At 42.9% G+C, this 17,922-nt stretch overlaps 1 protein-coding gene across 1 annotated transcript in view; it reads left to right on the top strand.

Moving 5' to 3' along the window:
• LOC122447238 (ATP-binding cassette sub-family C member 4-like) overlaps positions 1-17,922 on the top strand; it is a 146,828-nt gene that overhangs the window by 45,754 nt on the left and 83,152 nt on the right. Inside the window, exons 11-14 of the mRNA XM_043477774.1 lie at positions 1,241-1,432; positions 10,765-10,859; positions 11,083-11,169; positions 12,679-12,736. Of these exons, the coding sequence (XP_043333709.1) occupies positions 1,241-1,432; positions 10,765-10,859; positions 11,083-11,169; positions 12,679-12,736 (432 nt within the window). The remainder of the gene's footprint in view (positions 1-1,240; positions 1,433-10,764; positions 10,860-11,082; positions 11,170-12,678; positions 12,737-17,922) is intronic.

The raw sequence follows: 17,922 nt of genomic DNA, 5'->3' as shown, positions 1-17,922 counted from the left end.
CTTGTGGCCCCTCCAGGAAGTCTGGAGGTCATAAAGGCACTTCCTGGAAACTTTGAGCATTTCCCCCTATGACTTGATGTGATCCTCTCTGTACTTGTAGTGAATGTGCAGCCACGTGCTGGAGATAAAGGTACAGTTGTGAGCAAGACCCCAACTCTCTGCCTTTTGGATGCCACCAGGTTTTGGGGCAAGACAGATATGCAGGCAGGTTATTTTAGCCCAGTGTCATGAGGACTGTGATGGTATGGATACATACACACCACATCTGTGTGATGTTGAAGATTTGAAGGAAATGTGCACACACACTTGGTCTGAAACAACAAAATGCAGAAATCTAAATGTGGGATGTGGGCTTCCCTGGTAGTTCAGTGGTAAAAGAATCCACCTGCCAATGCAGGAGACACAGGTTCAATCCCTGGTCTGGGAAGATCCCATATGCTGTGGAGCAACTAAGCCCGTGCACCATAACTGTTGGGCCTGTGCTCTAAAGGGTGGGAGCAGCACCTACTGAGCCTACAGGCTACAACTGCTGAAGCCTACCCATTAGAGCCTGTGCTCCTCAACAAGAAAACCCATGCATGGCAATGAAGACCCAGCACAAGCAAAATGAATAAAATTAGAATTGTGATATGGCAAAAACAAATTCAGCATTGTAAAAATAAATGAAAAAAATAAAAGAGCTAAAAATAAATAAAATTATTTTTTAAAATGTGGGATGTGTACATGAAAGGGTGCTGATTTCCTCTATGATGAACTTTTGCTCTCCAGACACAACTCACTTCAGAGTTCTTTCAATTAATCATCTTTAGATATATTCTTCACACATAGTTTTTTAACAACAAGTGTTTGTCAAGTAAAGGATACTCAGATGCAGGAGCAACTGCATTAAACATCAGATGCAAGAAATACACATCCTGCTGGGCTGCTCTGCTAGAGAAGGATGTTAACATTCTTAATTAGTCTTTGCTGGGTAGAAGTTCATTTGGGGGATACATGGGCAGAGTAGATTGTTTATGCTATTAATATATTCCTGATCAGCCATTGTTTTAATTGACTATTAGTGTTATTTTCAACTTTTTTTTTTTTTTGTCTCAACTGTCAGTGCTGTCCTTTATCCTGTTCTGAAGGAAAAAGTTCTATTCTGTATCAAGCACAAGGGTGGGGTTGGCTGTACTGTGGGGCATGTTCCTTCCTGAGTGCACCCTGTTCACGTGTGTGTGTGTGTTGCTGTCTGTTGCAGTCGTCACTGTTAAGCGCTCTGCTGGGGGAGCTGTCCCTGAGCCAGGGGAAGGTCAGAGTGCATGGGAGTATTGCATATGTTTCTCAGCAGCCCTGGGTACTTCCAGGAACTGTGAGAAGTAACATTTTATTTGGGAAGAAATATGACGAAGAACGATATGAAGAAGTAATAAAGGCTTGTGCTTTGGAAGAGGTGAGTAATGACTTCTGAGTTACATACACTTGAATTTCAAATGATGATAGTGGTTTAAACTACAAGGCTTGTTAAAAGATCTTTTTAAAAAATGGAAAGATTTTTGAATGTTACTTAATGTTTAAGTTGGTCTTCTCAGTAAATATGCAGGTATATTCACATATGCTGACGTTTAATCCTTATGGGATAATGACACTCACAGAATACCTTATCTGGAGTCAGGGTTGTTTCATTTTGTGAAGCTTCATTCACTTTTAACTTTTTTTAATGGAAAGTTACAAGAATTTACAAAAATAGCATGATATAACAAACCCTCATGTACCCACCTCTACTTCAGACAGGAGCAGTCTTAAGTCTGTGTTAAGTCTTGCTGCATCTTTATCCCTGCCCTCTGCCAGCCCCACACCCATCCCAGAGTACTGTGGACAGATCCTGGACCTCAAATTAGTTCATCTGTAAACATTTCATTATTTTTCTCTAATAGATAGGAAAGCCTTGGGGGGAAAAATATCACTACTTTATTTTATCTGAAAAATACTTCAAATTCCTGAATATCATCTACCTGCTAGTCTGTGTTTATATGTTGTTAATCATCTCACTGAGGAATCTCCATTACCATTGTTGGAATTCTCATAAGGTCTGCCTTTTGCAATTGGCTGCCCTCTCAGTCCCTTTCAGTCTGTTAGGTTCTCTCTCCATTTCATTTTTAACTTGTAATTTATTATTTAAGAAAAGCAGGATGGTTTAAAATTTTTTAATACTGCGTCATTTCAATGAGGGAGTGATTATTTTTAGAAACAGCATTGAGTTTCACAGACAATGGTGAGATGAAAGGTTTAACTGTACATTGGGATTTAAATAAGATTAATGAATAAACGATGAAAATTAATGCTACTGGAGATCAGTGGAGAAATAATTCCAGAAAGAATGAGGAGATGGAGCCAAAGCAAAAACAACACCCAGTTGTGAATGTGACTGGTGATGGAAATAAAGCCCGATGTTATAAAAGCAATATTGCATAGGAACCTGGAATGTTAGGTCCATGAATCAAGGCGAATTGGAAATGGTCAAACAGGAGATGGCAAGAGTGAACATTGAATTCTAGGAATCAGCGAACTAAGATGAACAGGAATGGGTAAATTTAACTCAGATGACCATAATATCTACTACTGTGGGCAGGAATCCCTTAGAAGAAATGGAATAGCCATGATAGTCAACAAGAGTCTGAAATGCAGTACTTGGATGCAATCTCAAAAACGACAGAATGATCTCTGTTCCTTTCCAAGGCAAACCATTCAATATCACGGTAATCCAAGTCTATGCCCCAACCAGTAATGCTGAAGAAGCACAATGGTTCTATGAAGACCTACAGGACCTTCTAGAACTAACACATAAAAAAAAAAAAAAAAATGTCATTTTCATTATAGTGAACTGGAATACAAAAGTAGTAATTCAAGAAATACCTGGAGTAACAGGCAAATTTGGCCTTGGAGTACAGAATGAAGCAGGGCAAGGAAGAATAGTTTTGCCAAGAGAATGCACAGGTCATAACAAACACTCTGTTACAACAACACAAGAGAAGACTCTACACATGGACATCACCAGATGGTCAACACTGAAATCAGATTGATTATATTCTTTGCAGCTAAAGATGGAGAAGCTCTAAACCATCAGCAAAAACAAGTCCAGGAGCCGACTATGGCTCAGATCATGAACTCCTTATTGCCAAATTCAGACTTAAAGTGAAGAAAGTGGGGAAAACCACTAAACCATTCATGTATGACTTAAATCAAATCCCTTATGATTATACAGTGGAAGTGGGAAATAGGTTCAAGGGATTAGATCTGATAGACAGAGTGCCTGATGAACTATGGATGGAGGTTCATGACATTTTACAGGAGGCAGGGATCAAGACCATCCCCATGGAAAAGAAATGCAAAAAGGCAAAATGGTTGTCTGAGGAGGCCTTACAAATAGCTGTGAAAAGAAAGCGTCACAAAGGGCAATGGAGAAAAGGAAAGATATACCCATTTGAATTCAGAGTTCCAAAGAATAGCAAGGAGAGATAAGAAAGATTGCTCAGTGATCAATGCAAAGAATTAGAGGAAAACAGAAGACTGGGAAAGACTATAGATCTCTTCAAGAAAATTAGAGATACCAAGGTATCATTTCATGCAAAGATGAGCTCAATAAAGGACAAAAATTGTATGAACCTAACAGAAGCAGGAGATATTAAGAAGAGGTGGCAAGAATACACAGAAGAACTACTCAAAAAAGATCTTCATGACCCAGATAATCACGATGGTCTGATCACTCACCTACAGCCAGACATCCTGGAATGTGAAGTCAAGTGGGCCTTAGGAAACATCACTATGAATAAAGCTAGTGGAGGTGATGGAATTCCAGTTGAGCTATTTGAAATCTTTAAAGATGCTGCTGTGAAAGTGCTGCACTCAATATGCCAGCAAATTTGGAAAACTCAACAGAGGCCATAGGACTGGAAAAGGTCAGTTTTCATTCCAATCCCAAAGAAAGGCAATCCCAAAGAATGTTCAAAGTACTGCACAATTGCACTCATCTCACACGTTAGTAAAGTAATGCTCAAAGTTCTCCAAGCTATACTTCAACAGTACGTGAACCGCCGTGAGCTTCCAGATGTTTAAGCTGGTTTTAAAAAAGGCAGAGGAACCAGAGATCAAATTGCCAACATCCACTGGATCATCGAAAAAGCAAGAGAGTTCCAGAAAAACATCTACTTCTGCTTTATTGACCATGCCAAAAGCTTCGACTGTGTGGACCACAACAAACTGTGGAAAATTCTTCAAGAGATGGGAATACCAGACCAACTGACTTGCCTCTTAAAAAGTCTGTATGCAGGTCAAGACGCAACAGTTGCTTCTGAACTGAACATGGAACGACAGACTGGTTCCACATAGTGAAAGGACTACGTCAAGGCTGTATATTGTCACCTTGCTTATTTAACTTACATGCAGAGTATATCATGAAAAATGCTGGACTGGATGAAGCACAAGCTGGAATCAATATTGCTGGCAGAAATAACAATAACTTCAGACATACAGATGACACAGCCCTTATGGAGGAAAGTGAAGAAGAACTAAAGAGCCTCTTGATGAAAGTGAAAGGGGAGAGTGAAAAAGTTGGATTAAAACTCAACATTCAGGAAACTAAGATCATGGCATCTGGACCCATCCCTTCATGACAAATAGATGAGGTAACAATGGAAACAGTGACAAACTTTATTTTTTTGGACTCCAAAATCACTGCAGATAGTGACTGCAGCCATGAAATTAAAAGACGGTTACTCCTTGGAAGAAAAGTTATGACCAACCTAGACAGCATATTAAAAAGCAGAGACATTACTTTGCCAGCAAAGGTCTATCTAGTCAAACCTTTGGTTTTTCCAGTGGTCATGTATGGATGTGAGAGTTGAACTATAAAAATGCTGAACCCCGAAGAATTGATGCTTTTGAACTGTGGTGTTGGAGAAGACTCTTGAGAGTCCCTTGAATAGCAAGGAGATCTAACCTGTCCATTCTAAAGGAAATCAGTCCTGAATATTCATTGGAAGGACTGATGCTGAAGCTAAAAAACTCCAATACTTTGGCCACCTGATGTGAAGAACTGACTCATTTGAAAAGACCCTGATGCTGGGAAAGATTGAAGGCAGGAGGAGAAGGGGACAACAGAGGATAAGATGGTTGGATGGCATCACTGACTCAATGGAACTGAGTTTGAGTAAGCTCTTTGAATTGGTGATGGACAGGGAAGCCTAACATGCTGCAATCCATGGGGTCGCAAAGAGTCCGATACTACTGAGCAACTGAACTGAACTGAAAGTTAACTGATAGGAGAATAAATTTGGCAAAAAGAAAGGAAAGGTGTAAATAATGTTAAATACTATGCTACTCTCTTGAATTATAAAAATTAGTGAAGGTCTCCCCCTGCGGTCTGTTCAGTGCAGTCTGGACTTCTGACTGTTCTTATGTACTGTGAGGAAAAGACGGACAGATTTTTCAAAGATGTGGTGTTGAAGGCTCCAAACCTGCTTTCTGAGGAAATAGTAATTTTCCTTGAACAGTGGCTTGAACATCATAGGTTGTATCAGGTGAGTGTGTGCGTGCTAAGTCTCTTCAATTGTGTCTGACTCTGTGGCCCTATGGACTGTAACTGGCCAGGTTCCAATGTCCATGGGATTCTCCAGGCAAGAATACTGGAGTGGGTTGCCCTACCCTTCTCCAGGGGATCTTCCCAGCCCAGGAATTGAACCCACGTCTCTTATGTCTCCTGCATTGGCAGGTGGGTACTTTACCACTAGCGCCACCCGGGAAGCCCTGTATCAGGTGAGTAGCATTTTACAATGATGCGGACAAACAGAGTTGCTTGTTTAATGGGCTCCTTTCTTTCTTCTGGGTTCTTGTTCAAAGGTGATTGTGCATTTGCAGGAATGATGTCAAGTTAAGAGGAATGAGCTAGATTTTTATTAGATGGTGTAGATACCACATAAGAAGGGAAAGCAAATGCAGAACAGTGAGAACAGTAGCTCCCATTAATTCAGAGTCCATGTGCAAGTCATTTTTCTGTCTTTCACACGTGTGAATGCACACACATGAAAAGGTTTGAGTCATTCATTCTTTACGAGTGTCTTCAATGTTCCCATCCTCATTTTATAGTTAGTAAAACTGAGGCCTGGAGAGATCAGACACCTCATATCTACATTTGTAGCTCAAGTTCAGCTCCCAGGGGGCCAGTGCTTTGCCACAGCCTTGTGAAGTGACTGGACCAGTAATGTCGGCAGTGTTCTGGGGCTTTACCCACCCTGCAGCATGTGTGCAACACAGACTTTGGTGTGCAGGACTGGGATGCACAACAATTCTTCAGTACATGATGTGACGTTTATAAACAAGGACTGCTCTCCTGTTCTGCTGTGCAGTTGGGACATGGAGTTGGGGCCCCTCATGCTCATCACCTCCTTGGTAGGAAGGGAAGCCCAGCATGGAGAAGTAGTGGAGAGGAGAGTGCTGGCTCCAGCTTCATTACTTGCCTGCTGTTTCTCTGGACACGTCTTGTTACCTGCCTGTACCTCTGAAGTTTCTGCAGCAAAGCAAGGACATTAGATCAGAGGGTTTCCAGGAGGTTTTGTTGCTGCTCTGAAATGTCATCTATGATTCAGATTAGTAACAGATCATCAAGGTCTTTACAACATCTGGGAACCACTTAGTAAGTTAAGAGAAGGTCTCCTTTTCTCCTTTTGGATTCCAGGTATCAGTGGATGGGCATAAGGCAATCACAGGAAATAGTGGCATCCTGGAGTTAGTTTGGCCATAGATACAGTGACGGCATGTGCATTAGAAAAGGCTTGGCCTTTGGAGAGAACAGTCCTGGCTAGTAACTCCAGGTGTTTGTCTATTTACTTTCGTATTAAATGGGGGAGGGGTGGGATTACTGTAAAGGCTACAGACAATGCCTGTGAAATGGAAACAAGCCAGGTTTCAGTAAATGGTCGCTATTGTTACTGTTCTAACCTTTTTCTCTCCATCCATCCATCCGTATAAATATAATAAAGATTCCTCCTTACTGTTCTCCCTACTCCCACCTCCCCTAAATCCTGGAGGAAAAACCATAAGAAAGCAACACTTTTTATGTATTTATTTTTTTAATATTTTAATTGGAGGATAATTACAATATTGTGATGATTTTTGCCATACATCAACATGAATCAGCCATTGGTATACATGTGTCCCGCCATCCTGAACCCTACTCCCATCCTACCCTATCTCTCTGGGCTGTCCTAGAGTACTGGCTTAACTTGCACTACTCATCTCTTTTACATGTGGTAATGTACCTGTTTCAATGCTGTTCTCTCAAATCATCCCACCTTCGCCTTCTTCTACTGAGTCCAAAAGTCTGTTATTTACATCTCTGTCTCCTTTGCTGCCCTGCATGTAGTATCATTGGTCTTTCTAAAAGCAACATTTTTTAATATAGCATGTGTTAATAAAAACTAGGTGTATTATACTAGATCTAATTGAAGTAATCATTTAAGTTCATTGAGCTGAAAACTTTTCTGTAACAAAATAGGGAGACATGAAGTAATCACAATGGCAAGGTTGATTCAGGCTGATGACATCAACTACAAGGTCTAGGAGTCAGAAGTTTCAGGAATTGAGTCCCAGTCGCTCTATTGACCAGGTGTGTTGTTTTGGCTGGTTGATCCTTACAAGCCTGTTTCTTCATCTGTAAAATGGAGATAATAATATTATCAACCTCATGAGCTTATTTTGAGGATGAAATGTGGGTGATTTCAAAGCACCTGATTGCTAGGGACATAACAGGCAGTCTGTAAGTATTAGAATGATTTTGAAAATAAATTATTTCTTATTGACTATGCCAAAGCCTTTGACTGTGTGGATCACAATAAACTGTGGAAAATTCTGAAAGAGATGGGAATACCAGACCACCTGACCTACATCTTGAAAAACCTGTATGCAGGTGAGGAAGCAACAGTTAGAACTGGACACGGAACAACAGACTGGTTCCAAATAGGAAAAGCAGTACGTCAAGGCCGTATATTGTCATCCTGCTTATTTAACTTATATGCAGAGTACATCATGAGAAGTGCTGGGCTGGAAGAAGCACAAGTTGGAATCAAGATTGCCAGGAGAAATGTCAATCACCCCAGATATACAGATGACACCACCCTTATGGCAGAAAGTGAAGGGGAACTAAAAAGCCTCTTGATGAAAGTGAAAGAGGAGAGTAAAAAAGTTGGCTTAAAACTCAACATTCAGAAAACTAAGATCATGGCATCTGGTCCCCTCACTTCATGGCAGGTAGATGGGGAAACAATGGAAATAGACACAGATTTTATTTTCTTGGGCTCCAGAATCACTGCAGATGGTGACTGCAGCCATGAAATTAAAAATGCTTGTTCCTTGGAAGAAAAGCTATGACTAACCCAGATAGCATATTAAAAAGCAGAGACATTACTTTGCCAACAAATTTCCATATAGTCAAAACTACAGTTTTTCCAGTAGTTGTGTAGGGATATGAGAGTTGGACCATAAAGAAGTCTGAACATGGAAGAATTGATTCTTTTGAACTGTGGTGTTAGAGAAGACTCTTGAGAGTCCCTTGAACTGCTAGGAGATCAGACCAGTCAATCCTAAAGGAAATCAACCCTGAATATTTATTGGAAGGGTTGATGCTGAAGCTCCAACACTTTGACCACCTGATTGGAAGAGTTGACTCAATAGAAAAGACCCTGATGCTGGGAAAGATTGAAGGCAGGAGGAGAAGGGGACAACAGAAGATATGATCATTGGATGGCATCACCAGCTCAATGGCCATGAGTTTGAGCAATCTCCAGGAGATGGTGAAGGACAAGGAAGCATAACACGCTGCAGTCCATGGGGTCACAAAGAGTCAGACACAACTGAGTGACTGAATGACTACTTAAGCCTTTTCTCTATCTTGTCATTTTGGGAATGTTCTTGTCATCTATTCTTTTTTATTCCCCATGGTATTCTGGGGAAAATAGGCTGATTTGTCTATTTACTTTTTAAATAATATTCAAATATAACTTTTATATTGTTTTTTTATTTTATATTGTTTTTTATATTGTAATTTATATCAAATTACAACTTCATTTCCTTCTTAGCTTTGAGTTTTTCCTGCTTTCACAGACATGCATCTACTTAGTCCAACTGATCTGCTGGTGTCTTTGAGCACGCTGTTTCTTTCCTTTTGGTTTTTATGCCCAGCTTGCTCTTTCTTGTACAGACCTTGTACATTTGTTGTACAGAATTTGTCTGCCACTCACCTTACGTGTCACTGTGAGGACTTGGGTCAAGTGTCCTCAAAGTGGGACACTGAGCCCAAGATCAGCAAAATGTCTTTTGAAGAGACATTCATTCCTTGATAAAGTAAGTCCTGTGTCTTCATCTCCTGGGCCACAAGTTCCCACACCTGTGTCTCTAGCACAGACCTTTACACCTGCATGTCCAGCTGCACCATGACATTACCGAGAGGTCATCTCAGCTTGTCCACATGCAAAGTCTCCTAAACCTGCATCTACCATCTTCCCCAACTCAGTAAATGGAGACCCTGTCCTTCCCCTTCCTCATGCCCCAAACACCACAGTCTACTCTTCTCTTACAGGCACACCCATTCTGTCAGCAGCTGTTATAGACTCCTAGACTCTATCTTCAATATGTGTCTGGAGTATGACCCCCTCTTTCCATTCCCTCTGCTCTCACTCTGGTCCTGACCACTGTCATCTCTTACCTAGATTATTCCAGTAATGTTCTCACTTTTTTTCACCCTCACCCTTCTCCACTTACTGTTTTTTGTTTTGTTTTGTTTTGTTTTTTTTTCTGGAAAGCACAGGAGTGATTCCTTAAAGCCTCAAACAGGTCCGTCCTCCTCCTCCTCCTGTTACTGGAGTGACCCCAGGCTCCTCCTGCTCTGTCTCCACCCTCACTCCCCTCATTCTTACTCAGCTCTGCTCTCTTGCCTCCTTGTCCTGACCCCCTTGGGCATCTCCTCATGGCCCCTGCACCCACCCCTCCCTCTGTGAGGAGCAGCTTCTCCAGGTCTGCCTGAGCCCCTCTCCGCCCCAGATCTGCTCACACCCCCTCTGAGCAGAGCCCTCCCACCCCAGTATGGACTCACTTCCCTCCTTCACTCTCCATCCCCCTGAGCCAACTTCCTTCTCTTTCTTGTCCTCAGTCCTTGTGCTCAGGTTATTTTCCATATTATCCATCTTCCATCATGGAAAGAAACTCTAGGAGCTTTGTTTCTTCACAACTGAGTTCATTGTGCCCAAAGCAATGCCTGTCATACAGTAGGTCCTCAGTAAATATGTTAAAATAGTTAAATCCGTAGATGCCGTACAAAACTACAGAATGAAAACAAATAAAAAACACTGAGAGTTTTTTTTTTTTTTTAATGTTCAAGATCACAGTTTAGTTCCTCTGACTTCTACCCACTGCTCTAGCTTCCCAGGTGGCTTGGTGGTAAAGAATCCAACTGCCAGTGCAGGAGACGCAGGAGACACAGATTCCATCCCTGGGTCAGGAAGATCTCCTGGAGAAGGAAATAGCAAACCACTCCAGTGTTGCCTGGGAATCCCATGGACAGAGGAGCCTGACAAGCCTTAGTCCATGGGGTTACAAAGAGTTGAATACGACTTAGCAGCTGAGCATGTATGCACGTTGATCAAATACTTGTATGAGGAACTAATGATAAAAGTGTAAGATGGTAGTAGAACACGTTTTATATCTTTTTCTCCCCCCCCCCTTCTATCTGTATAGGATTTACAGCTTTTGAAGGAAAGAGATCTAACTGAGATAGGAGAAAGAGGAACCCCGCTGAGTGAAGGACAGAAAGCCCGGGTCAGCCTCGCCAGGTAAATGGGGTTTCAGTTGCCATCCTGCCCCTCCTCCTCTACAGCTCCTAGTGGATGTGAGCACACAGACCTCGCTCACCAGGTGGGCCTGTGTGAAACAGGGTCTTGGTCCTTTCCCTGGGCTTGTAGAAGGAACTTGAAGTTGTTGGACACCATCATGATTCAGAGATGGGGCCCAGGGAGTGTGTAGTGTCCTCTCCTGACATCTCTCTACATTTTCTAGAGCCGTGTATCAGGATGCAGACATCTACCTCCTGGACGATCCTTTCAGCACAGTGGATGCAGGAGTCAGCAGGCACTTGTTTGAACAGTGAGTTTGCTCCTGTTTTCTATAGTTTCTTCTTTCCAAGAGCCCTGCAGAGATGAGGGAAGAGAGCTCAGGGAGGTCTTTGTGCTCCAGGAGACTCAGCTCCCTCTGCTCTGGTGTCTCTCCCTCCCCTTCCTTCCATCCACAGAGGATCCATCATAGAGAAATCTTGCATCATGATGAGATCAGGACAGGAAAATATAGCAGGTGCTTCCAGTGTGTGGGGGCCAGTGGGGTCCATGCTTTAGGGAGTGACAGATGGCAGTTTTCCTCCTGCTACTTGCAGTTGATAACCAGACAGTCTGGGTGGATCCAGACCCCAGGAATAAGAAAGATGAGGTAGGGTTTTTAAATTAGAGAGTGAGACTTTATAACCTGGTACTTGGCTGCCAGTTTTTTCCCTTCATCATTTACTTAAGGCACAATAGAAGCAAAGTTTTCAGTACTGACATAGGCCTTCCATGGAGAGACACTGTTGGTTTATACTTGTTATTCCATCACTTTGGAAATAAAGTCTTTATTAAGTCTAGACTTAATAAAATCTAGAATTTGAGAATCATTTATTCCACATCTGAGTATGATTTCAATTATTTCATGTTATTTCATGGATGCTTACTAGAATTAATACTTAGACCTACAATGTAGGGCTACCTATAATCTGGCTTAAGTCTTGACTCTCATTCTGTTTCTGGAATTTAGAACTTGTCAGTGGCTCCTGGTTGGCTACACAATGACTAAAGTAGAACAACTCTGATTCTTTCCTGTGTATAATGTGTCCTAACACACACTGACTGAGGCCTCTTATGGGGTCTGGACTGGCCTTTTTGAAAGCCTTGCAGACTTGTTTTTTTTCCTAAAACAGCCTCCACATCTCTACCATGGTCAGTTCACTTGCTATTGTTCACCTTGTTAAAGCCAAGGACCCTTACAGTTGCACTCATAAACACCCTGCTGTGTGCACTGAGATCAATGCCCTTACAGATGTTACTGTGCAAAACCTCTTAGTTTAGAAGGAGGATGGTGAGACAGGAGAGGGGAAGGACCACACTGGGCAGAACAAGGGAGACCAGGGTGCCCAGCTCTCATTCCTGCCTCTGAGGAATCTGTCTCTACGTGGAGCTTGTTAAAACAGATGCCTGGGAAAAGCTCAGCCTAGTCAGGGTTTAGAGGGTTTTAACACAGGCTTCCCTGGTAGCTCAGTCAGTAAAGAATCTGCCTGCAGTGCAGGAGACCTGGGTTCAACCAGGAAGATCCACTGGAGAAGGAAATGGCAAACCACTCCAGTATTCTTGCCTGGAAAATCCCATGGACAAAGGAGCCTGGCGGGCTATACTCCATGGGATCGCAAGAGTCGGACACGACTTAGCAACTAAACCACCACCACCACCAATACAGGATAGTAAGTGTGAAATGTAAAGTGGAAGTGTCAGCTGGAGGCTTTCACTGAAGTTGGAGAACTCCCTGTGCCCGGGGCTGGGCAGGAAGTACCCTTAGGGCCTAAAACCTGTGCAGGTGTGTGGAGGCTGAGAAGAGGACCCAGTCCTTTGCTGAAGCAAGAGTAGAAGCACAGGTGTGGAAGGAGGAGGAAGCTTTGAGTAGAATAGCAGGCACGTCTTCGCCTGGAGGAGGTGGGGTGTGCAGCAAAGAGAAGTTGTTTGGGAATTCTTGCTGTCAGGACTGTGTCTGTCCAGGCTGCCCTCACAGAAATCAGAGCTGGGTGGCTTAGAAATAACAGAAGTGTATCTCTCATGGTTCTGGAGGGTGGGAAAGTCCTAATCATGGAGCTGAAAAATTCAGTCTGGTGAGGGTCTGGTTCCTGTGTCCTCACGTGGTGGCAGAGGTGAGGAAACCATAAGGACACTAATCTCTTTCATGTAGGCCCCACCCTCATGATCTGGTCCCTCCAGATGGCCCCACCTCCTAATACCAACACAGTGGGGGTTAGGTCTCAATGTGTGACTTTTTAGGTGTAAAACATTCAGTCTACAGCAAGTTGTCACAGATGGGGGTGCTCAAAGAATAGAAATTAATTTTCTCACAGTTCTTAAGGTTACAGGTTCAAGGTGTGGCTGGTTTGGTTTCTCCTGAGACCTCTCTCCTTGGCTTCTGACCACATCTACCATGTGTCCTCACATGGTCTTCACTCTGTTTACATGCAAACTGTGTCTCTGTCCTTTTTTTAAAAAAAAAAAAAAGAAAGTTTTTATTGAAATATAGTTGATTTACTACATTGTGTTAATTTCTTTGTACAGCAGTTACTCAGTTATACATATATATGCATTCTTTTCCATAATGGTTTATCTCAGAAAATTGAATATAGCTCCCTGTGCTATACCATAAGACCTTGTTGTTTATCCATTCTACACATAATAGTTTGCATCTGCTAGCCTTAAATTCCCAGCCCATCCCTCCCCACCGTCTCTTTCCATCCATGCAACCACAAGTCTGTTCACTATATCTGTGAGTCTGTTTCTGTTTTGTAAATACGTTCATTTTTGCTGTAGTTTAGATTCCACATATAAGTGATATGATACTTTGCTTTCTTTTTCTGACTTACTTCACTTACTATGATAAACTTCAGGTCCATCCATGTTTCTGAAAATGGCATTCTTTCTTTCTTTTTTTATGACTGAGTAGTATTGCATTATCTATATGTACCACATCTTCTTTATCCCCTCATTTGTCGATGGACATTTAAGTTGCTTCCATGTTTTGGCTATTGTGAATGGTGCTGCTATGAACATAGGAGTGCATGTCTTTTTGATTTATAGTTTCATCCAGATATATGCCCAGGAGTGGGATAACTGGACTACAAAGTAATTCTACTTTTAGTTTTTGAGGAATCGCCATACTGTTTTCCATAGTGCCTGTGACAACTGAAACTCCCACCAGCAGTGTAGGAGGGTTCCCTTTGCTACGCACCCTCTGAGCCATAGTTATTTTAATAATGGCCATTCTGACTGGTATGAGATAATAGCTCATTTTACTTTACATCTGCATTTCTCTAGTAATTCACACGGAGAAGGCAATGGCACCCCACTGCAGTACTCTTGCCTGGAAAATCCCATGGACAGAGGAGCCTGGTAGGCTGAGGTCCATGGGATCGCTAAGAGTCGGACAGGACTGAGCGACTTCACTATCACTTTTCATTTTCATGCATTGGAGAAGGAAATGGCAACCCACTCCAGTGTTCTTGCCTGGAGAATCCCAAGGACGGGGGATCCTGGTGGGCTGCTGACTGTGGGGTCGCACAGAGTCGGACACGACTAAAGTGACTTAGCAGCAGCAGCAGCAGCAGTAATTCACAATGGTGAACTTCTCTTCATGTGGTTTTTGGCCATGACTAAAGTAGAACAACTCTGATTCTTTCCTGTGTATAATGTGTCCTTTGGAGAAATGTCTATTTAGTACTCCTGGCCATTCTTTGATTAGATTTTTCTTGTTGAGTTGTATGAGCTGTTTGTATATTTTGGAAATTAAGCCCTTGTTGGTCACATCATTTGCAAATATTTTCTCCCATTCTGTAGGTTGTCTCTTCATTGTGTTTATGGTTTCCTTTGCTGTGCAAAAGCTTATAAGTTTGATTAGGCCCTGTTTGTTTAATTATTTAATTAACATTATTATTTACTTATGTCTGTGCTGGGTTTTCGTTGCTCTGAGGGTTTTCTCTGGTTGCAGCGAGCCGGGGCTGCTCTCTATTGTGGCACATGAACTTCTCACAGCGATGGCTCCTCTGGTTGCAGAGCCCAGCTCTGTGGCGTGCGGGCTCAGTAGCTGTGGTTCCTGGGCTCCAGAGGGCAGGCTCAGTAGTTGTGCTACAGGGGCTGAGGTGCTTTGCGCTGTGGGCTCTTCCTGGATCAGGGAGGGATTCTGTGTCTCCTGCACCGGCAGGTGGATTCTTTGCCACGGAGCCACCAGCAAAGCCCCCATTTGTATATTTTTGCTTATATGTCTATTGCCTTAGGAGACTGACCTAAGAAAACATTGGTATAATTTATGTCAGAGAATGTTTTAACTATTATCTCTACTGGGAGTTTTATGTTGTCTCATCTTATGATTAAGTGTTGAAGCCATTTTGAGCTTATTTTTGTGCATGGTGAGGGGGTGTGTTCTAATTTCATTGATTTACATGCTTGTGTCTCTGTCCTTGTGTCTTAGTCTCCACTTCATCTAAGCATGTTAGTCAGATTAGATCAGATCCAATATAATTAAGAGTAATGATTACCTCTTTAAAGTCCATGACACCAAATTCTAAGGTACTGATGACTGAAGTGACCACATGTGAATCTGAGAGGACATGATTGATTTACAGCAGGTCCAAAATAGCAAAGTAGAGACTTTAGCAGAGTTAGCAAATGTGAGAGGAAGGCCTGTGAGGAGCTCTGAGCTCTGGACACTAGAAGCTGGCATTCTACGTCCACTAAGCTGGAGTTGTTAGACTTCTGTGGAATCTGCCCATATATAAAACATGCTTAGTGTTGGGGTGATGAAACAGTTGTGGAGATGGATGGTGGTGATGGTTGCACAACAATGTGAATATACTTAATGCCACTGAACTGTATGCTTAAAATGGCAGAAACGGTAAATTTCATGTTAGGTATATTGTAACACACATACAAACCTGAATAGTAGCACTGAATCTTTGAGAACATGAGAGAACAGGGCAGATGACATATGGCATGGTCTCCAGCTCTCTCATCTGATCCCCCTTTCCCAGCCTCTCCTGTTCATGGCTTGATGAATTTTCCCTTAGAGAAGTGCCTGTGTCTTGTCATGAGTTCAGTGACAGGAGCTTGTGCTGTGACAGGGATTCCCCACCCCACCCTCCTGGCTTCATGAGTATGTCAGCCTCCTTGTTCCCAGCACCCCACCCTGAACTCACAAATGTGTGTTACCCCATCTTGTGTGCATCTGCACAAGTTCTCCATCAGGGCAGGAACAGATTCTGCTGGTCATTCCATCCATGTCACAAGGAAGGGAGAGTAAGGCATTTTGGTGCCAAGTACAGTGTGCTGATCTCAGAAGTTCTCCTGAGTTCTTTTTCAAACACTGGAGATATTTATAAAATCCTCTCAAGTATTTTGAGTATACTACTTTGGATATATACTTGATAGAGTCAAGCTTAAGACTGATGTTTATAATCAGAACCACATTCTCTAGGGAAACTTAAAGCAGAGAGTATGAAAGCAATTTAGGAAACCACTCAGTGGCAATTGGAGAGTGCTTTCAAATTAAGAGAATCGGATGGAACAATATGCTGTGAGATATGGTGGTCGTGTGGAAGCTTAGTCATGGGGAGGGTTTTGTATTACAAATGAATGACTCACACTTCTACTTGCTGTTAACAGTTTCCTTAAGTCATGAATTTATATCCAAGGTCACTGAGGTTCATAACTTTTGCAGCTTTATGCTGTGAACATAGTGGATTCTATCACCTACAGAAGGTGAGGGCCTTACATGAACTGATGCAGCCTCACCTGTGTCCAGCCATGGATCCCATCCTGGTTCAGTCCCACATCACTAGACCTCTGCCTCCTGTGTCATCAGGTCTTGGGGTCTGTCCTGATCAGATTCCCCACGCTGCTGCCTACACAGCTCACCCGCCTGTCTACACAGCTCACCCACCTGCTCCAGCCCTTCAGGGACACTGTCCCCCAACTCCCCGCCCCCACACCCACACCACCACATTCAGAAAGCAGTTCCAGGTCCTCAAACAAACAGGTTTCTTTACCATCTGCCCCCATCAGCCTTTCCAGCCTTTCCTCATCCCCACACCCACTCAGTATCCAGCTATGCTGGCTCTGTGGGGATCCTTTCATACCCTCGTCTGTCTGTACACATTGGTCCCTCTGTCCAGAGACAGGGAGCAGTGCTCCAGGACACAGAAGGAAGGTGGAAGACGGAATCTGCCATTCCCTTCTGCTCCTCTAGGGGGCGGCTGTGCCCTTTGTCTCCCCACAACCCTCAGTGGGTGCACTTGACCATGTATAAATCCCCCTGCCACCCTTAAACTATGAATGCATGAAGGTGCCTCAGCCCAGCATCTTCTGTCCCAGGAACACTGCACCTGCTGTGCCTTCTTCCAGGATGTTTTTCCAGATAGTCTCAGGGCTCCTGTGTCTCCACATCTAAGACAGCAGCTCCCCTTGTTTTTCCTTCAGAGCACGGGTCACAGCCGAGTAGCGCATTTTCTATACTTGATCAGTGTGTCCTCTACACGGTGCAGAGTATTGTCTTCTATCTTGACCTGTAGGTGGATCTTCAGCACTTAGGACAGTGCCTGGCTTCTCAAAAAACTTCTGCCGATTGAATGAATGGAGGTGGGGCCTCTGTCTTACTCGTATCGCCTCCACTACGGGATGTGTCCCCTAATAGAGCCCTTATATAGGATTATGTGTGGGATTATGGGATTAACACAGCCTTTATAGTGAAATAACTGTTATACAATTGGTTGCTGACTCAATCATTTCTATGGCATGACTTGGAAATCTTAAAAAACTGGAAATAGAACTGCCATATGACCCAGCAATCCCACTTCTGGGCATACACACTGAGGAAACCAGATCTGAAAGAGACACGTGCACCCCAATGTTCATCGCAGCACTGTTTATAATAGCCAGGACATGGAAGCAACCTAGATGCCCATCAGCAGATGAATGGATAAGGAAGCTGTGGTACATATACACAATGGAATATTACTCAGCCATTAAAAAGAATACATTTGAATCAGTTCTAATGAGATGGATGAAACTGGAG

The sequence above is a fragment of the Cervus canadensis genome, chromosome 9, assembly GCF_019320065.1.
Source record: "Cervus canadensis isolate Bull #8, Minnesota chromosome 9, ASM1932006v1, whole genome shotgun sequence".
Taxonomy (NCBI): Eukaryota; Metazoa; Chordata; class Mammalia; order Artiodactyla; family Cervidae; genus Cervus; species Cervus canadensis.
This window is presented reverse-complemented; position numbering and strand designations above follow the sequence as displayed.